This window comes from Lynx rufus, unplaced genomic scaffold, assembly GCF_022079265.1.
Source record: "Lynx rufus isolate CCGP_SWC_20201006 ecotype Redwood Valley unplaced genomic scaffold, mLynRuf1.p SCAF_16, whole genome shotgun sequence".
Taxonomy (NCBI): Eukaryota; Metazoa; Chordata; class Mammalia; order Carnivora; family Felidae; genus Lynx; species Lynx rufus.
The window spans coordinates 3655512-3675665 of record NW_025814830.1 but is presented as its reverse complement, the minus strand read 5'-3'; the positions used below and the strand labels follow the sequence as shown (position 1 = coordinate 3675665).

General features: G+C 60.3%; 2 protein-coding genes across 4 annotated transcripts; both read right to left on the bottom strand.

Moving 5' to 3' along the window:
* Positions 1-12512: 12512 nt before the first annotated feature.
* JOSD2 (Josephin domain containing 2) lies at positions 12513-16307 on the bottom strand. Of its 3 annotated transcripts, none has more exons than XM_047077553.1 (5): positions 16054-16307; positions 15347-15506; positions 13711-13836; positions 12873-13067; positions 12513-12769 (listed from the first exon to the last, which is right to left on the bottom strand). In XM_047077553.1, the coding sequence occupies exons 2-5, from the start codon at positions 15490-15492 to the stop codon at positions 12670-12672; spliced, it is 567 nt and encodes a 188-aa protein (XP_046933509.1). In that variant the 5' UTR covers positions 15493-15506; positions 16054-16307; the 3' UTR covers positions 12513-12669. The 3 variants fall into 3 exon arrangements, with proteins under 3 accessions (XP_046933509.1, XP_046933511.1, XP_046933508.1); XM_047077555.1 differs by having other exon boundaries at positions 15347-15509; positions 16096-16307; XM_047077552.1 differs by having other exon boundaries at positions 16096-16306.
* Positions 16308-16645: 338 nt separating this feature from the next.
* ASPDH (aspartate dehydrogenase domain containing) lies at positions 16646-18935 on the bottom strand. Its single transcript, XM_047079082.1, has 6 exons — positions 18803-18935; positions 18242-18419; positions 17913-17997; positions 17674-17823; positions 17370-17590; positions 16646-17296 (listed from the first exon to the last, which is right to left on the bottom strand). The coding sequence occupies exons 1-6, from the start codon at positions 18933-18935 to the stop codon at positions 17041-17043; spliced, it is 1023 nt and encodes a 340-aa protein (XP_046935038.1). The 3' UTR covers positions 16646-17040.
* Between the last annotated feature and the right edge of the window lie 1219 nt (positions 18936-20154).

The following is a 20154-nucleotide window of genomic DNA, read 5'->3' as shown; positions in this document are numbered from 1 at the left end:
AGACAAAGTCTGAGAGAGTCCGAGAGACAGTCTGAGAGAGAGACAGAGAGATAGTCTGAGAGAGAGCGACTGAGTCTGAGAGAGAATCTGAATGAGAGAGAGACAGTGTGAGCGAGTCAGAGAGACAGAGACAGTCTGAGAGACAGTCTGAGAGACACTGAGTCACAGACAGTATGAAAAAGAGAGACTGAGAGAGACACGGTCTGAGAGAGTCTAAGAGACAGTCTGAGAGAGAGAGACTCTGCGAGAGACAAAGTCCGAGAGAGTCCGAGAGAGAGTCTGAGAGAGACCGAGTCATAGAGAGTCTGAGAGAGACAGACTGTGAGAGAGACAAAGTCTGAGAGAGTCCGAGAGAGACAGCCTGAAAGAGAGAGTCTGAGAGACAGTCTGAGAGACAGAGAGATAGTCTGAGAGAGATAGTCTGAGAGAGAGCGACTGAGTCCGAGAGTCAGACTGAGTCTGAGAGAGAATCTGAATGAGAAACAGTGTGAGCGAGTCAGAGAGACAGAGACAGTCTAAGAGACAGTCTGAGAGACACTGAGTCATAGAGAGTCTGAAAGAGAGACTGAGAGACAAGTTCTGAGAGAGTCTAAGAGACAGTCTGAGAGAGAGACAGAGAGATAGTCTGAGAGAGAGCGACTGAGTCCGAGAGTCAGACTGAGTCTGAGAGAGAATCTGAATGAGAGACAGTGTGAGCGAGTCAGAGAGACAGAGAGAGTCTGAGAGACAGTCTGAGAGACAGAGAAGAGAGTCTGAGGGAGAACCTAAAAGAGTCTGAGAGAGGCACGGAGAGAGACAGTCTGAGAGAAAGTCAGAGAGAATCTGAGGGAGATAGTCTGAGAGAGTCTGAGAGACAAAGTGTGAGAGAGTCAGAGAGAAAGAGAGTCAGAGAGTCTGAGAGAGAGAGAATCTGAGAGGGTCTGAGAGACAAGGTCTGAGAGTCTGACGGAGAGTCTGAGAGAGACAAAGTCAGAGAGAGTCTAAGAGACAGTCTGAGAGACGTGGGGGGGGGTCAGAGAGACAAGAGTCTGAGGGAGAACCTAAAAGAGTCTGAGAGAGGCAGGGAGAGAGACGGAGAGTCTGAGAGACAAAGTCATAGAGAGTCTAAAAGAGAGACTGAGAGAGACAAGGTCTGAGAGAGTCCGAGAGAGACAGCCTGAAAGAGAGAGTCTGAGAGACAGTCTGAGAGACAGAGAAGAGAGTCTGAGGGAGAACCTAAAAGAGTCTGAGAGAGGCAGGGAGAGAGACGGAGAGTCTGAGAGACAGAGTCATGGAGAGTCTAAGAGAGAGACTGAGAGAGACACGGTCTGAGAGAGTCTAAGAGACAGTCTGAGAGAGACCGAGTGTGAGAGAGTCCGAGAGAGACAGCCTGAAAGAGAGAGTCCGAGAGACAGTCTGAGAGACAGAGAGACAGTCTGAGAGAGATAGTCTGAGAGAGAGCGACTGAGTCCGAGAGTCAGACTGAGTCTGAGAGAGATTCTGAATGAGAGACAGTGTGAGCGAGTCAGAGACAGAGACAGTCTGAGAGACGTGGGGGGGGGGTCAGAGAGACAAGAGTCTGAGGGAGAACCGAAGAGTCTGAGGGAGAGGCAGGGAGAGAGACGGAGGGTCTGAGAGAAAGTCTGAAAGAGAGAATCTGAGGGAGACAGTCTGAGAGACAAAGTCATGGAGAGTCTAAAAGAGAGACTGAGAGAGACAAGGTCTGAGAGAGTCCGAGAGAGACAGCCTGAAAGAGAGAGTCTGAGAGACAGTCTGAGAGACAGAGAAGAGAGTCTGAGGGAGAACCTAAAAGAGTCTGAGAGAGGCAGGGAGAGAGACGGAGAGTCTGAGAGACAGAGTCATGGAGAGTCTAAGAGAGAGACTGAGAGAGACACGGTCTGAGAGAGTCTAAGAGACAGTCTGAGAGAGACCGAGTGTGAGAGAGTCCGAGAGAGACAGCCTGAAAGAGAGAGTCCGAGAGACAGTCTGAGAGACAGAGAGACAGTCTGAGAGAGATAGTCTGAGAGAGAGCGACTGAGTCCGAGAGTCAGACTGAGTCTGAGAGAGATTCTGAATGAGAGACAGTGTGAGCGAGTCAGAGACAGAGACAGTCTGAGAGACGTGGGGGGGGGGGGGTCAGAGAGACAAGAGTCTGAGGGAGAACCGAAGAGTCTGAGGGAGAGGCAGGGAGAGAGACGGAGGGTCTGAGAGAAAGTCTGAAAGAGAGAATCTGAGGGAGACAGTCTGAGAGACAAAGTCATGGAGAGTCTAAAAGAGAGACTGAGAGAGACAAGGTCTGAGAGAGTCTGAGAGACAGTCTGAGAGAGACCGAGTCATAGAGAGTCTGAAAGAGAGACTCTGTGAGAGACAAAGTCCGAGAGAGTCCGAGAGAGAGTCTGAGAGACAGTCTGAGAGACAGAGAGATAGTCTGAGAGATATAGTCTGAGAGAGAGCGAATGAGTCCGAGAGTCAGACTGAGTCTGAGAGAGATTCTGAATGAGAGACAGTGTGAGCGAGTCAGAGACAGAGACAGTCTGAGAGACACCGAGTCATAGAGAGTCTGAAAGAGAGACTGAGAGAGACACAGTCTGAGAGAGTCTGAGAGACAGTCTGAGAGAGACAGACTGTGAGAGAGACAAAGTCTGAGACAGTCCGAGAGAGAGTCTGAGAGACACACAGAGAGAGAGAGAGAAGAGAGTCTGAGGGAGGCAGGGAGAGAGACGGAGGGTCTGAGAGAGTCAGAGAGAGTCTGAGAGACAAAGTCATGGAGAGTCTAAAAGAGAGACTGAGAGAGACACGGTCTGAGAGAGTCTAAGAGACAGTCTGAGAGAGACCGAGTGTGAGAGAGTCCGAGAGAGACAGCCTGAGAGAGAGAGTCCGAGAGACAGTCTGAGAGACAGAGAGACAGTCTGAGAGAGATAGTCTGAGAGAGAGCGACTGAGTCCGAGAGTCAGACTGAGTCTGAGAATCTGAATGAGAGACAGTGTGAGAGAGTCAGAGAGACAGAGACAGTCCGAGAGACAGTCTGAGAGACACAGAGTCACAGAGAGTCTGAAAGAGAGAGACTCTGCGAGAGACAAAATCCGAGAGAGTCCGAGAGAGAGTCTGAGAGACACACAGAGAGAGAGAGAGAGAAGAGAGTCTGAGGGAGGCAGGGAGAGAGACGGAGGGTCTGAGAGAGACAAAGTTCGAGAGAGTCTAAGAGACAGTCTGAGAGAGAGACAGAGAGATAGTCTGAGAGAGAGCGACTGAGTCCGAGAGAGAATCTGAATGAGACAGAGACAGTGTGAGCGAGTCAGAGAGACAGAGACAGTCTGAGAGACACTGAGTCACAGAGAGTCTGAAAAAGAGAGACTGAGAGAGACATGGTCTGAGAGAGTCTAAGAGACAGTCTGAGAGAGACCGAGTCATAGAGAGTCTGAGAGAGACAGACTGTGAGAGAGACAAAGTCTGAGACAGTCCGAGAGAGAGTCTGAGAGACACACACAGAGAGAGAGAAGAGAGTCTGAGGGAGGCAGGGAGAGAGACGGAGGGTCTGAGAGAGTCAGAGAGAGTCTGAGAGACAAAGTCATGGAGAGTCTAAGAGAGAGACTGAGAGACAAGGTCTGAGAGAGTCTGAGAGACAAGAGTTTGAGGGAGAACCTAAAAGAGTCTGAGAGAGAGAATCTGAGGGAGATAGTCTGAGAGAGTCTGAGAGACAAGGTGTGAGAGAGTCAGAGAGAAAGAGACAGAGTCAGAGAGTCTGAGTCTGAGAGAGACAAAGCCTGAGAGTCTGAGAGACGGAGAGAGAGAATCTGAGAGGGTCTGAGAGACAAGGTCTGAGAGTCTGACGGAGAGTCCGAGAGAGACAAAGTCAGAGAGAGTCTAAGAGACAGTCTGAGAGACGGGGGGGGGTCAGAGAGACAAGAGTCTGAGGGAGAACCTAAAAGAGTCTGAGAGAGGCAGGGAGAGAGACGGAGAGTCTGAGAGACAAAGTCATAGAGAGTCTAAAAGAGAGACTGAGAGAGACACGGTCTGAGAGAGTCTAAGAGACAGTCTGAGAGAGAGACAGAGAGATAGTCTGAGAGAGAGCGACTGAGTCCGAGAGTCAAACTGAGTCTGAGAGAGAATCTGAATGAGAGAGAGACAGTGTGAGCGAGTCAGAGAGACAGAGACAGTCTGAGAGACACTGAGTCACAGACAGTCTGAAAGAGAGAGACTGAGAGAGACACGGTCTGAGAGAGTCTAAGAGACAGTCTGAGAGAGACCGAGTGTGAGAGAGTCTGAGAGAGACAGACTGTGAGAGAGACAAAGTCTGAGAGAGTCCGAGAGAGACAGCCTGAAAGAGAGAGTCTGAGAGACAGTCTGAGAGACAGAGAGATAGTCTGAGAGAGAGCGACTGAGTCTGAGAGAGAATCTGAATGAGACAGAGACAGTGTGAGCGAGTCAGAGAGACAGAGACAGTCTGAGAGACAGTCTGAGAGACACTGAGTCACAGACAGTCTGAAAGAGACAGACTGTGAGAGAGACAAAGTCTGAGACAGTGCGAGAGAGAGTCTGAGAGACACACAGAGAGAGAGAGAGAAGAGAGTCTGAGAGAGTCAGAGAGAGTCTGAGAGACAAAGTCATGGAGAGTCTAAGAGAGAGACTGAGAGAGACAAGGTCTGAGAGAGTCTAAGAGACAGTCTGAGAGAGACCGAGTCATAGAGAGTCTGAGAGAGACAGACTGTGAGAGAGACAAAGTCTGAGAGAGTCCGAGAGACAGTCTGAGAGAGAGACAGAGAGATAGTCTGAGAGAGAGCGACTGAGTCTGAGAGAGAATCTGAATGAGAGAGAGACAGTGTGAGCGAGTCAGAGAGACAGAGACAGTCTGAGAGACAGTCTGAGAGACACTGAGTCACAGACAGTATGAAAAAGAGAGACTGAGAGAGACACGGTCTGAGAGAGTCTAAGAGACAGTCTGAGAGAGAGACAGAGAGATAGTCTGAGAGAGAGCGACTGAGTCCGAGAGTCAGACTGAGTCTGAGAGAGAATCTGAATGAGACAGAGACAGTGTGAGAGAGTCAGAGAGAGACAGAGTCATAGAGAGTCTGAAAGAGAGACTCTGAGAGAGACAAAGTCCGAGAGAGTCCGAGAGAGAGTCTGAGAGACACAGAGAGAGAGAGAGAGAGAAGAGAGTCTGAGGGAGGCAGGGAGAGAGACGGAGGGTCTGAGAGAGACAAAGTCAGAGAGAGTCTAAGAGACAGTCTGAGAGAGAGACAGAGAGATAGTCTGAGAGAGAGCGACTGAGTCCGAGAGAGAATCTGAATGAGACAGAGACAGTGTGAGCGAGTCAGAGAGACAGAGACAGTCTGAGAGACAGAGAGTCATAGAGAGCCTGAAAGAGAGAGACTCTGCGAGAGGCAAAGTCCGAGAGAGTCCGAGAGAGAGTCTGAGGGACTGAGTCCGAGAGTCAGAGAGAGACAGAGTCAGAAAGGGTCGAAGACGGAGGGAGGGAGACAAGGTCGGAGAGTCTAAGAGTCTGAGAGAGACACAGTCTGAAAGAGAGAGAGAGACAGAGAGACAGAGTTTCAGTCAGAGAGTCAGGGACAGTGAAAGAGAGATAAGAGAGGGACTGAGAGAGAGACCGGGTCAGAGAGAGATTCACGGAGGGAGAGAGAGATTCTGAGAGACCGAGTCTGAGAGAGTCCGAGAGACACAGAGAGAGTCGGCGAGGCTGGGTCAGAGAGAGATTCGGAGAGTCTGAGAGAGACAGAGTCAGAGAAAGAGAGAATGCGAGAGCGACAAAGTCTGAGAGCGACAGTCACAGAGAGGGTCTGAGAGAGTGAGCGAGGGGGTGCGAGAGACGCGTGGCAGCCGCTCAGGGGTCAGACCGAGGCGGACTGGAGGGCGGGGGTGGGGCGGACGCTGGAGCGAGCAGGGGGGGAGAGGGAGGGAGGAAGGCCCCTTCCCCTTCCGATATTTTTCGGTGTGGCCCTCGGCCGGGGGGAGGGAGGGGGGAGGTCGTAAGGCGCCTCCTGCCGTGGGCACCCGCTGCCTCCCCGGTTCCCTTCTAGCACCTTCTCTCTTGCTGTCTCTCTCAGCCTTCATTCAGTCCCCTTGTCGCTCCCCGACACCAGAGAGTGGCCGTCACCCACACGCGCTCTTTTCTCTAATGAAGGAATCAAACTGGAGCCCGGATTTGCCGTCACCGTGGCTGCGAGGGGCCCGACGGCCTGCGCTTCTGCTGTGGGGGTGACAGACCCCCCCCCAGGGCCCCGAGATCCCTTCTGCCTGGAGATGCCGAGCTCCCGCTGCTGAGAAGGAAGAACAAGAGAAAGGAAGCCAGGGAGGCGAAGGGCGGGACAGGAGGTGGAAGGAGTCGGCTCAGAGTGTGTGAACGACCCGGCACACAGCTGGTGCTCCATCAGTGCCCCTTCCCTGTCCCGTCGTCGCCGGCAGCACTGAGAGCAGGAAGGAAGAGGCAGCAGAGGGGAAGGGGAAGGGGAAGGGGGAAGGAGGCAGGGAGCAGGGGAGGCTGTGCTTGTAAAGAGCCCGGCACACAGTAGGTGCTCGAAATGCCCATTCCCGTCTCCAGGAGAGAGGAAACAAGTCAGAAAGAAGGGGAAGAGACCACCGTAGCAGAAAAACGGGGGGAAAGACAGCCTAAGGGGAGAGAGAGTCATTGGTGGCAACTGCTGGGCATACAGTAGGTGCTTATTAGGTGAAAGTTCTCTTCCCAGGAGAAAGAAGACAGGGAGGCGTAGGCTCCAGCAGAGAATAAACAGGAGAAGTTGTGAGGGAAGGAGACGGTGTATGTCGAACAGCGGGCACACAGTAGGTACTTAATAACTGCCCATTGCCCTCCTTGGTAATGAGCACACAAGCAGCCAGGAGGAGGGCAGGAAGCAGAGAGAAGGAAGAACAGAGGCAGTGAAGCAAGCCATGGCAGTGTATGCGTAGGAGCGAGCGGCACACAGCAGGCGCTTAATTCATGCCTATCTCCTTCCCCGGGAGAGCGCAGAGCAGAGGAGGAGCCCAGGAGAAGCGAGTGTGTAGGTTGGGCTGTGGGTACCCAGGAGGCACTCAGTAAACGCACCTTGTCTTCCTGGGGGCAGAGAGAGAACAAGAGGGAAAGGAAGGCGCAGGCACGGGCGAAGGGAAAGGAAGGTTGGCTGAGGTCGAGGGCAGAGGAGGCCGCGAGCGTGGCGGACCGGAAGGAAGGAAGGAAGGAAGGGACCTCAAGAAGCGGCGGAGGAGAGGAGGCACAGGCGGAGGTAGTGCAGGCAAACCATGGGGCACACAGGAGGTGCTCAGTAAGTGCTCCTTCTCTTTCCCAAAAGAGGGCCCAGGGAAGGGAGAAGCCTGGCAGAGCGAGAGGGACAGGGAAGAAGAGGCAAGAGGAGATGAGACGGAATGTTAATTGCCTGGCATACAGTTGGTGCTCCCTAGTTGCTGGTCGTCTTCCCCAAGGAAGAGCTGACGGAGCAGAAAGAAGGAGAAGCCAGAAATGAAGGAACAGGGAGAACTGAGGGGGGAGGAGAGTGTACGGAGATTGTCTGGCATACAATAGGCGCTCAGTAAGTGCCCATCCCTTCTCTGGCAGGGAGCAGAAAGCAGCAGAAACCACAGCTCAGTGAAATAGCGGGGTGAGAGGACAGCGGAGGAAGCACAGGCGAGTGTTTGGCATGCCACAGGTGCTCGGTGAATGTGTGTTCTTCGCCTTGGAAGAGAGCAGAGAGCCCAGAAGGATGCGGAGGGGACAGAGGAGAGACGGGGGGAAGGGAGGGAAGGTGCGTAAACTACCCAGCACACAGTAAGTGCTCAATATGTGTCCATTCCCTCCCCCGGGAGGGAGGGAGCCGAAGGTCAGAAAGGAGAGGGAAGAAAGGAATCGGGGGAGGAGAAAAGTGTAGTTGAGAGAGGAGACAGAGTTTGTAGATTTCCCAGCACACAGTAGGTGCCCCACAAATGCGCATTTTCAGACGGATGGGGAAGAAGCGCAGGGAATGGGGCGGGCGGAAGGGACCGCGGAGCCAAGAGTATCAGGTGAGAGGCGGTGTGTGGAACCTGCCTGACAAACACGAGGGATTTAAAAACGCCCGTTTCCTCCGGGAAGGGGAGCCGGACGCTGGACGCTCCGGAAGAACAGGCGGAGGGTCCAGGGGAGGGGGACAGGAGGGTGCGGGGGAGGCCAGGAGGCGGCTCACGTCCTTACGGCTCGTGCCCTGGAAACGCTTGTCCCCTTGCCTGGCAAAGCAGAAAGCAGGCTGGGAGGCCAGAGGGAGGAGGATGGGGGAGAAGGGGGAGTCTGAGGGCGGAGGCCCCTCCCCTGGGACCCAGCCCACCGTCCAGCTGCCCGACTGGAGCGGGGTCGGGGACAAGGGCGCATTGTCCGGGGCCTGACGGGGCCTGGGGGGGGGGGCTCAGCTGTGTCAGGGGGGCGGGGCGCTGCCCGGTCTCCGTTTCCGGGTCTCTGAGTCCCTCTGTGTCTCCGCGTGTCCCCGCCTCACTGTGTGTGTCTCTGGGCGTCTCTGCCGTCCCACAGTCTGTCCCACCTCTGAGTCTCTGTCCCCCTGTTTTGGTCTCTGTTTCACTGACTCCGGGAGGTGTCCCTCTGCATCGTCTTTCTCTCTCTCTCCCCAGCCTCTCGGTCGGTCTCTCAGCCTCAGTTTCTTGCTGTCTCTGGGAGGGAGGCCCGCCGGGATCGGGTCGGAGGAGTGAGGAAGGAAAGGAGGAGGCCAGGGGAGCGAGAGAGTGAGGACAGAACGGCTTTATTGAGCAGAAACCGCAGCAGAGGGCCTGGCGGCCTCCGACGGGGAGCTGGAGGGGGGAGGGGGCAGGAGACGACAGGGTCGGGAGACGAGACGGAGGGGAGAGGTGGACAGAGACAGAGAACGAGAGACTGAGGCCCAGGGACGTGGGGGAGGGACGGAGAGACGGGCCAAGGGGAGACGTCGGTGGGAGGAAGAGTCAGATGGGGAGAGGCGGGGAGGGAGAGGAAAAGACGAGGAAGAGAGAGACACAGAAGCGAAGATGAGGGAGAAGAGCGACAGGGACGAGGGGCCAAGATTTAGGAAGGGGAGGGGGAGCCACGGAGAGTGAGAAGGACAGAGCTGGGAAGGAACCGAAGACGGAGGGAGAAGGAAGGAAGGAGCGGGGCAGGGGGAAGAGGAGGAGAGAGACGGACCGACAGACGGAGGGAAGCGGGGAGAGAGGGAGGGAGACGGGGACAGAGAGAGAGAGAGAGAGGGCCCAGCCGCTGGGCAGGCCGCGGGGAAGTCGAGGAAGGCGCGTGGTCCCTCACCTGGCGTCAGCGGCGGCCGTCCCCCAGGCCCATCTGGGCAATTTAAGGGGCGCCCTGGGGGCGGGACCACTCCCCGCCACCGCCTTATCTGGTCAGCCCCGGGCTCCCAGAGCTAAATCGGGCCTCAGCTGTCAGCACCGGGGGGCGCGGGACAGCTGTCACCCCACCCTGCACCTGCCGCGTGACTGCGGCCCCCCTTCCCGGAACGAGGCGGGGCGGAGAGGCCCCCGCGGGTCTGCGTGGTGCGCCCCCAACGGGCGGCCTAGGACTCCGGGGAGCCCCTCACCACCGGGAGCTCTGGGACCCGCCTGGCCGGGCGCCCCGGGGCAAGGGACAGCCTGAGCCAGGCCTTGTTCCCGGGAGAAGTGGCGGCCTCGAAGGTGAGGGCTAGTGAGGGTGCAGGGCGCATGCTGCGTGGTGAGGGGCAGACAGGAAGCACTGAATCGGTGCGCAGGCCCGGGAGGGGGGCTGAGAGCAGGCGGGGAGGGGAGGGGAGGGGAGGGGAGGGAGCGCCCGACCCCCGCCCCTCCCCAGGTCCCACCCGGTGCTGCGGCTCCTCACTCGGACCATATTAGGCCACAGCGGAGAAGGCACCTGGGGAGGTCACTCAGGCCCCAGAATAGAAACACTCAGGGAGTCCCGCCAGGCTGTCTGGGACCGGCACGGGACAGGCGACAGGCACAGAGGGCAGGAGGGGGCCCGAGATGGCGCAGGGAGATGAAGGCTGATAGAGACACAGAAACATCCAGAAAGAGAGACCAAGAGAGGGACACCGAGGGAGGGAGGGAGGAGTCGAGACCCGGGTGTGGGACAGCGAGCAAGCTGAGGAGGCACAGAGGGGGCAGGGTGGTGTGGGCGCCGCCCCCGAAGGTGGGGTGACCCAGGACCCCAGCCGGTTCTCTCTCATGTGCTGTTTGACTCTTCACTTTACAAGTTGCCCTTTGACCTCTGGGAGTCTTGGGAACCAGAGGCGCCAAGCCCAAGTCCCACGTGTCAGGCTGGCTTTATGAGGGCGTCCCGCTGTGTCTGCACCCCGCCTTCTTTCGGGTGTGTCCTTGGAAGAACTTGCTGTCCGTCCGGGTGGACCCAGCCTGAGGCCTGGTCAGGGACACACACCCTGCGTCTCCCTGCCTCTGGGTCCCCCATTTCTGCCCACCCCTAAAAGAGGACCCCACCTTCGCCCAGGCCCCGCTCTACCTGCTTCCCTCCCTGGGCTCACACACACTCACGCCTCCCGGGACAGACCCCCGAAGCCATCTCCTGAGCCCCTGACCCGGGTCTCCCTCCCCCGATGTCACCTGGTCTGTCACATCCCTTATATCCCACTGAGCTCAGCCTGTCCCCCAGACCTCAAACCTCTCCTCGTCTGTTGGGGGTGGCCCTCCACTGTCCCAGGGTCCCAGGGGTCTGGCCCTCATTCCTCCCTTTTGCCCCCAGAGTCGCCGGACTGTGTCCCTCTTCCCCTCCCCAGGGTCTGGACTCAGGCCTCTGTCCTCTCCCATCTGGACCCTCAGCCTTCTCCCAGGCCTCCTGGCCGCCAGGCTGTCCCCACACCATCCCCAAGGGGGCTTTCTGAGCCCAGGACTGACCTGTGCCCCCCACAGCCCCCCCCCCCACTGTCCTGGACCGAGTCCAGCCCTAGGCGACCCCTTGTGGCCTGGCGGGGACCCACCCTCATCACCTGTCAGTAACAACTGCCCTCCTCGGATTCCAGGTTTCATTGAGAGTTCTTTCAGGTTCTGGAATGGCCCCCTTCCCTCCCACTGGCCTTCTGGAGCCAGCAACCCCAGGTTCCCTCATCTTCCCCTGGCCCCTGAAGGTCCCCCTTAAAACACCCCCCCTCTCCCAACTGGGACGGCGGGGGGTGGGGTGCTTCCTGTCCTCTCATGTCTTCCTCCCAGCCTGAGAGCAAGCGCCTGGCTTCAGCAGCACAGGCCAGACCCAGAAGCAGGGCCAGGGAGCCGTGTGAATGGCTGACAGGACAAGGACAAGGACAAGGAAGCGGCAGGGGCAGCGAGGGATGGGGGGATGGGGGACGGCAGGCCCCCGGGGAAAAGACCCAGAACAGGAGGGGGGTCCTGCTCAGGTGAGAATGTGGAGAGAAGACACCTAACTGGTGCCTGTCCTCCTGCTCAAATCCACGAGGGACCGACCATCTTCCCCGTCACCTCCCTGCCCAGCGTCGCTGCTCCAGTCACACCAGCCTCCTCAGGGCCTTTGCACTCGCTGCTCCTTCAGCCTGGAATGCCTTCCCCCCCCCACCTCCCCACAGCTCCCTCCTTCTCGGAGAGGCCCTCGGTGCTAGAAGAATCCTAGCCAGTGTACTGGTTCCTGCGGCTGCTCGAACAAAGCCAGTGCCTTAAACAACACACATTTACTCTTTTCGCTTGCGGCCGGAAGTCCGGTGAGCCTCCCTGGGCTGGAGTCCCGGGCAGGGCTGTTCCCCCCGGGCCCGGGAAGAATCCGTTTCCTTGCCGGTTCCGGCCCCTAGAGGTGGCTCCGCTTCCGGGCCGTGGCCCCTTCTGGTCCTCGAGGCTGCCGGCCGCGTGGCATCTCTGACCTGCTGCCTTCTTTCTGAATTTCCTGCCTCCTCCTCCACCTGTAAGGACCCTCACAATTGCCTCGGGCACCGGGATAATGCAGGATAATTTCCCTGCGTCAGGTCAGGTCAGTGGATTAGCGACCTTTGCAGCCCTTTGTCACCTACCGGAGCATATTGGCAATTCCGGGGGTCATCTTTTGGAGCAATTGATGGGGGAGAATTGAGAATCAAGAAACTTGTTCTCTCCTCAGCACTTATCCCATCGATCATTCTAGAAATGTTTATTTGTTTTGAGAGAGAGTGAGCGAGCTGGGGAGGGGCAGAGAGAGGGAAGAGAGAGAATCCCAAACAGGCTCCACGCTGAGTGTGGCAGCTGACGCAGGGCTCGATCCCATGACCATGAGATCAGGACCTGGGCCGAAAATCAAGAGTCGGAGGCTCAACTGAGCCACCCAGGCGCCCCACTGAACATTCTACATTGTTCCCGGTCTCTCCCACCAGCTCACAAGGATGGGTCTTTGTGCTGTTTTCTGCTGTGCTACAGACGAGGAAACTGAGGCCCAGGGAGGTGGGCAACTCCTACGAGCTGGCGAAGCCGGGAAGTGGTGGAGAGTCGGCGCCTGGGCTCCGGGCTCCCGGCAGCGCCCGCCTGGCTAACGGCCTCTCTGGTAAACGGGAGTAACCGGAGGCGAGGGGCCCCCCAGGCGGATGCGGGCCAGGCCGGGAGCAAATCAGCAGATTTATTGAGGCAGCAGCGGCACTGGGGAGCAGGGGGTGCGGAAAAGGGGCTGGGCCTCCGCGGGGTCCTTCCCTGGCGTTCGGGAGCCAGACGTGGATGCACGGGGACCGCACGGACGGCGGCCTGGTCCTCTCCTCAGCGGGGTCAGTCTGTCCGCAGCCAGCAGCCCTTTTCCTCCACCTCCTTGGTCACCACCAGCAGCACCTCGCACAGGCCCTGAGCCAGCGCCCCCGCCAGGAAGGCCCTGGGCAGAGAAGCGAGGAGACTGAGGCCCGGGGGCCCGCGCGCTGCCTCCTGGGGTGGGGGAGTCGGTCGCCGAGCCCCAGCCCGCGTCGCCTCCCCCTCACCTGACGCCGTCCTCGTCCCCCAGGGCCTCAGGCGCCCGCAGCTTGGAGTCCAGGTTGTAGTAGACGCCGTCCACCTGGCGGAGGGCCACCCAGTGCCGCCGGCGGAGCGGCAGGGACAGCAGCCCCAGAGACATGGGTGAGGGCAGGTTCAGGATCAGTCCCAGCACTTGGGGCAGGGCCAGCTGGGACAGGGGCCTGTGCGGGAGGGGTGGGGACGCCACCGTCTGGGTCCAGTGCTCAGCGAGCGCCTGCCGGCCCAACGTTACTGAGCTCACGGGACCCAGGCTGGCGCGGCAGCAGTGGCCCCCCGAGCCTGCCCAAGGACTCTCCTCGGCGCCCCCTTCGTCTCCTCCCACTCGCCCACCGCCCAGGCACCCAAACTCCCAGCCGTCTAACAACCACCCCCGCACCCAGCTGCCCGTGAACTGTCCACCCGAACATCATCCGCCTAATGACGCAACCGACCAGCCAGCCACCAACTCGGCTTACTCACCATCCTCCCGAGTCCGCATCCACTCGGAACCCGTCCATCCATCCAATTAACTACTCAACCACCTATTTGCTATCCTTTATTCACTCAACCACTCCTCTGCCCATCCACCCCCCCCCCCCACCAACCACCTACTCAACACGTCCAACTACCCTTTTACCATCCACTCGGTCACCGGATGACCATCTCCCAACCCGTCGGCCTGCCCTCCATCCAGCACCCACCCGTGCCGACCTTGCCCCCGTCTGCCCCTTCTTTCTTCCCTCCTGCCCACCGGTTCCCCTCCTGCTGTCCCACCGCACCCATGTGCCAGGCTCAGCACACATGACGAAGCGCTTGGGGTCCCACCTCCTTCGGTCCCACCACACGGTGGCCAGGCCCAGCCCCTGCAGGGCGGCCATGATCACGTTGACGTCATAGTTGCCGGTGCCCAGGAGGCTTCGATGGGGATTCAGCCGGGAGTCTGGGGCCAACCTGGGCGGGGGAGGGTCAGAGCCTGAGACGGGGCCCCTGCAAAGGTCTCATCCTCCCCACCACGCAGGAGAGTCCCGGGGCCCTTGAGTCACCCAGCCTTTGGACTCTTCCCTTTCCGCAGCCGCGTGGCTCATCAGCCCCAAGCCTGATTCCTCCTGTCCCCGACTCTCTCTGCCCCGTCCCGTAACCACATTCTCCCCCCCCCCAGGTCTCATCCTCCTCCACCTGGATCCTCATTCAGCCTCCAGCCTCCCCTCCGATCCCAGGGGCTCTTTCCACACCTGACACTGACCCCACCGCTCCCCTGTTCCCTGCCCTCCCTGGTGCCTTGTCACCCCAGGATAAAGTCCTAGTCCCTCAGCTGGCCTCCTAGCCTCAGTCCCGCCCCACCCCCTCCCGGCCACCTGTCCCCAACCACATCTCCTGTGCTCCCCTCTCAGTCTTTCCTCCTGCTGTCCCCCAGCTCAGGGGGCCCACCCCGCCACCACTTGGCTCTCTGGGTCCTGCCTTCTCCAAACAGTGGCACCTTTGTTCTTTCTCTGGGCCCTTGGGGGGCAGGGCAGGGGGAGGGGCGAGAGGAAAAGTCTGTGTATTATTTTCCTGTGCATCTGTTTCCCTGGCCTCCCTCAGGGCAGGGCTCACACTGGACTCATCTCTGGGTCTCCAGCATGGCCTTGGTGTGAAAGAGTTGATGGATCCCTGTCGTGAATGACAGAGATGAATAAATTCTGCGATATTCAGTTTGAGGGGCTGGGACTCTGCCTGCGGATACTGGGGGTCCACGGGAGGGCTGGAAGAGTGGGGAAGACAGGGTCATCTCTGGGTGTAGCATCGTGTGCGTTACTGGCAGGAGGGAGGATCTGGGAGATGATGGGTTTGAGCCAGGGTGGGGGCTGCGGGGACAGAGAGGAGACAAGGCAGAGCGATACTAAAGAAGCGATGTTTGACATCTTGCATGGTGAGGAGGAACATTCCGGGCTGCTGAGAGAAGGAAGCTGTGCCAGAAAGAAGGCATAGCCCGGAGGCATCGTAGTAGGGCTCCTTCGGGGACTGGGCAGGCATCTGGTTTGGGGGGGGGGGTACAGTGAGATGGGACGCTGCAGAGGAAGGTGGGGCCCAGAGCATGCAGGGCCTTGGCTATTAGGCTGCGTGACTTGGGACTTCTCCCAGGGCTGCTGGGGAGCCACATGAGGGCTGTGAGGGAGGGCAGGGTCAGCACTGGGGCCGTGTGTGGCGCGGACCGGCAGAGAAAAACCAGAAGCTAAGAGGCTGGAGGGGACGAGGGTCCAGATAAGGGAAGGAGAGGCCTGGGCTGGGGCTGGGGCCGGGGCCATGGCCAAGGACAGGTGTGAGAGGCAACCTCTCCATCTCTCAGTCCCGGGGTTCCCCAGGTGGGTGCTGGGGCAGCAGAAAGCCCCGGGGGCTCTGTCCTAGCCGTGCCCCGAGACCCGGGTGGGTCGCTCTGCCCGTCAGCCCTGTGTCTCCAGGGGTTAGGGCGGGTGATGGTCACCTCTTGCAGATCTCGTCGGCAGCCTCCTGGCTAAAGAGCTGCTGCTGCAGAACGTTGTTGAGGGCGTGGACAGCACACAGCTCCAGGCGTTGCCGCTCGTGATAAACGGAGGGCCGGCTCGGCTGTGCTCCTGGGGCCTGGGACATACCGTCCTCAGCTCCTGCTTGGGGGTGGGGGGGGGCAGAAGGTACTCAGGGGCTTGGGATCTGGAGGCCCAACCTGCCAGCGGGCCCTGGGGGGCACTGCCACTGAGCTGGGGTCTTAGGGCAGCCTGAGGGGACACGAGGCCCCTGACCCTGCTCCCCAGATGCTCTCCTGACAACAGGGTACCTCCATCCCCCATTACTAGGAAAAAGGCTGTCCTACTCACCTAGCAACAGAGGACCGCCCCCCCCCATCCCTAAGAGAAAGGGTCCCTCCGGTGGTCACCTAGCAACCTCCCTCCCCTGTCCCTAGGTAACAGGCGCCCTCTCTGGTTACGTAGCAACAGAGGACCCCCGCCCCACTAGGTAACAAGTCTCTTCTCTGGTTACTTAGCAATGGAGAAATCCTCCTCCCCTGTTTCTAGGTAACAGGGTCTCTTCCAGTCGCCTAGCAACAGAAGACTCCCCTCCCCTATCAAACAACGGGGTTCTCTTCTCCCATCACTCGGCAACAGGGCCCCCTCCCCGGACACCAAGGAACAGAGCCCTTTCCCCGACCCGTACCCCAACCACGGCGCTCGCCCGTTGCCTGGCAACGCCCCTCACCCCGCCTGCCTCTCTGCTCCCCGAAACCAGGGGCTCCCGCATCCCCCTGGGCGGCGGCTGTGGGTTCCGAGTGCGGGGCGGGCAGCACGACGCTGACTGGGCGGCCGCGACACACACAGCTCCCGGCGGCCCCCGCGTGCCCCGACTACAGCTTCCGGCGGCCCCCGCGAAGGCCCTTCGCCCCTCACGCAACTTCCGGGCAGCTTGGCCCGGAAGTCCACTGCCGCCCCGAGAACGCGGAGCTGCAATGCCGTTCCCGCGGTGAATCCCGGAAATATGCGGTGCACAGGCCCGCCCCTTCGCGCACGGCCGCGCCCCCTGGTGCTCAGAGGATTCTGGGAAATGTAGTGGGTAGGCTCTCGCGATAGCTTCCGGGAGTGTAGCTCCCGCGAGTGCTCCTCCCCTGTGATGGCGCCAATGCTAGTGTGAGATCGCCGCGTGACGTCACAGGACGGCAGCAAGGGACCGGAGACATCAGGGCTCGTAGGGAGGAGAGTCTCCAATATTTACTGAGCCAGGAGGAAGGGCCGGGGTAACCGAGGCCAGGGCAGCAGCGGGCTGGTAGTGGGGGGCCGTAAATGAGACGAAGATGTCCGCTAGGGAAGGAGGCGGCTTCTCAGCAGAGATGGATCCCCGGCCTGGAGGGGAGCTGGCAGCAGCCTGCGGGGGAGATACAGGGACTAAAAGGCTGGGGCAGAGAGATGAGGAGGGGCAGACACCTGGTGGCAGGGACAGACCAGGGTGGGGGTGGAGGAAGATCTAGAGAGAGGGACTGAGACCGAAAGGGGGACAGAGACCCGGGGGATGAACAGAGACACGCAGCGAGAGAGGTGGTAGGGTCCCAGCGCGAGGGGGACACAAACTCAGAGAAAGGAGGCTTGGACAGAGATAGATACATAAGGATTCAAAGTCGTGGACTAGAAGGTGGAGCCACAGAAATAAAGATCAGTCAGCAGAGACCGAATCAGATCTGCAGAACCAGGCAGAGGCGGAGACCCAAGCTCCGCAGAGCACGGGGCGGGCAGGGCTTGGGGAGGGGGCCGCACCCAGGAGGCTGCGCCAGAACGCGGTAACGGTGGCAGAGCCCGTGACCGCGCCTGGCTCTGCGGGGTTCTCCCTGTGGGTGTGCACGGCGAAGCTTCGTCCTGTGGGGCCCGGGGGGCCAGTCAGCTCCACGTCCACCACGTGCATGTCTGCGAGGCTGGGGCAGGCAGGGCGGTCAGTGTGGCCGGCCCGGCCCCAGCCCGAACCCCAACCCCGACACCTTAGCTCACCTGAGGTCAGCCACAAGCACTCCAACCACGCGGTCAAAGCCCAGGCTGGGGGCAGCCAGGGCAGCGGCCGCCATGGTATTGGAGTTGCGGGGGGCGAAGGGGCAGAGCCCGCGGACGGGACCTTCATAGAGCACCGTGCGATGCTCAGTGCTGCGCACTGCAGCCAGCGGTCCCTCAAGCCGGAAACCATCGGGGTGCGTGGCCATGGTGACACGAAGACTCTGGAAGTGACAGCCAGGGTGAGGGGATCGGGGGTCTCTGGAGGTCCCCCTCTGGATCGCCGGGGAGCCCAGCGGGCCCTCACCTGGAGGCCCCCAGCTGCGTCCAATCTGGTGATGTCCTCAGTGCCCCACAGGGCCCCCCGGGCCACAAACACAGCATGGTCCCAGCGGTGCGAGGCCTCCAGCAGCCGCTGCTCTGTGGCCTGATCAGACAGGGCTGAGGGGGACCCCACCTGGGGCGGATGGAGGGGGGGGTCTGAGGTCAGGGGATGGATGCCACTTCGGGGTGACGTGGGGCCAAGGCAGACTGGGCAGGGCTCACCAGGAGATTGGCGTGACGCAGGATTTGTGCCCCAGATTCCTGGATTATTTGGGGATGGGCCACTTCCACTACAAGGTCGGGGTGCCTGGGAGAAGGGAGAGATGGGGGAGGGTCTTGGGGAGGTGTCGGACCTCTCCTCCTCAGATTCCCTCAGAGTCTCTGGAGGCCTGTCCCTCTTCACCCTGGCCTGAGAGGGGAAGCAGAATGGACAGGCTTGTCCCGCTTCTGGTTTGGCCCAGAGAGGGTGGGAGACCGGCCTGCGGTCACAGCACCTAAGGGAGGCCAGGACAGGAGCTCCAGGGAGCCCCACTCATGGTGAGATCACTGACCTCTCCCCGAGGGCAGCGAGGTTCTGGAGCTGCAGGGAAGGAGGCACGCTCCCTGCCATTCGTCCCGGGTCGCGATTCCAGACAAAAACAAGTTCGAGGCCCAGTTCTGGTCCCTGAGTCAGCAGGTGAGAAACAAGGGACTGTCCTGGGGAGAGGGAGGGAGACCAGAGAGAGGGGACTGGGACCCAGAGGGAGGGGGACAGAGAGAGGGGACAGAGACCCAGAGGGAGGGGGACAAGGACAAGGACAGGAGGGAGGGAGAGAGAGAGACCCAGGGAGCGAATGCCAGAAATGAGAGAGGGGGTACATGGACGCAGGGGGCGGGCGGGGGGCACGCAAAAACTTGGGTGGAGGACAGAGAAGCCGGAAGGCGGGACAGGCGGGGCGGACGCCGAGAGAGGGGAGGGGGCCCCGTGGGGTCGGGGGGGTGGAAGATACTTAGACAGACACAGGCAGAGCCGGGGCACAAAGACACGGACGAAGGTGTGTTTGTGGAGGGCACGGGGTTTTGGGGGCTTCAGAAAGAGGCCCGGGAAGGGGCCCAGAGGGTCCGTGACTCACCGAGGCGGCCGTAGCCCACCACCCCGACTCTCCTCGGGACCCTGTCAGAAGCCATGACCCTGAATCTGAGCTCCGGCAGCTGCTCACCGCCCCCGTCCCCTCCAGGCCCGGGCAGCGGCTGATCTTTGGACATTGGACCCTTGATCCTCTCCAGAACCTTCCCCTCTCCCCACAGTGGCCCGGCGGCGGGCGGCGGAGAGGGTGCGGGTTCGCCAGGTGGGGGTGGGTGAGAATCCCGGGGCAGTGGGCGCGAGGACTTGGGGTTCCGGGGCCCCGGGGGGCCCTCACCTTGCCCAGCCCCTTCCTTCCTGCATTCTACCTCCTCCCTCTCTGCTGATGCGGAAAATTTCCTCTGCAGTCCCCAGCCCCCCTTTCTGCCCGGCCAGGTTGTCATGGAAACCGCATCCTGCCTGGGGTGGGGGCAGAGAGGGTTGGGAGTGAGGGAGCGGAGACGGTGTTGGGGACTCTGGGCTCTCCGTCCCTTGCTCCTGCGTTTCCGGCCCTGTCCTTGGCCCTGCCGCGCCCCCGCCCAGCCCCGTGCCTCGCGCCCGCGTTTCTTGTCTACCTCCCTCCATGTTTTCCTCCCTTGGTTCTCTGTCCCTGACCCTCTCCTTCCCTCCTGTCGCTGTCTCAGGGCCTCTCCCTGGACCTCCAGCCCCGCCCCATCTTCTCTGGGCTGGTGGCCATTCCGTCCCCGGCTGGGCCAGGCCCACATCTGCCCGTCCCAAGTTCCCAGGGAGGCCGGGCCTGGTCCCCGCGCCCCATCTCCCCGCAGGCAGCCCGGCTCCTCCCAGCTTCCACCACCAGCCCTGTCCCAGTCTGCTCGGCCCTCAGTTCACCTTGACTTCTCACCTTTCACGCACCCTTCTTCCAGCCACGATGCCATCAGCCCCCACCCCCCCATCTTGTATTCTCACTCCCACACCCGGTCCTCCCCTCCCCCGACTCCCAGTGACCAAGGAGAAGCCCGTGAGGCCTGGGGAGACCCCCAGGTCCCCCCCAAGTGAGGCCCGGCCACCGCACCCTGCAGGTGCCTGGCACTGGAGATGGCGGAGGCTGCGGCAGCGCGGCTCCCCGCCCCCAGCCGCCACCTGGTACCCGCCGCAGTGTTGCCATGGCAACCAGGATCGCACCGAACGAGGACGGGAGAGAGAGCATGAAAGGAGCGACGGGGGAGCCGGGCTCAGAGTCCCGGGTCGACAGGCAGGGGCAGACAGACGCAGACCGACAGGGCCGGAGACCCCAGAGGCAGGCGGCTGTCAGGTCCCTAAGGGAGGAATTTGCTTTTGGAGCCCCAGGTGGGGGAGAGATGGGACGCCGTGGACCCTCTGCGTCCGGTGGCCCGGGCCCGG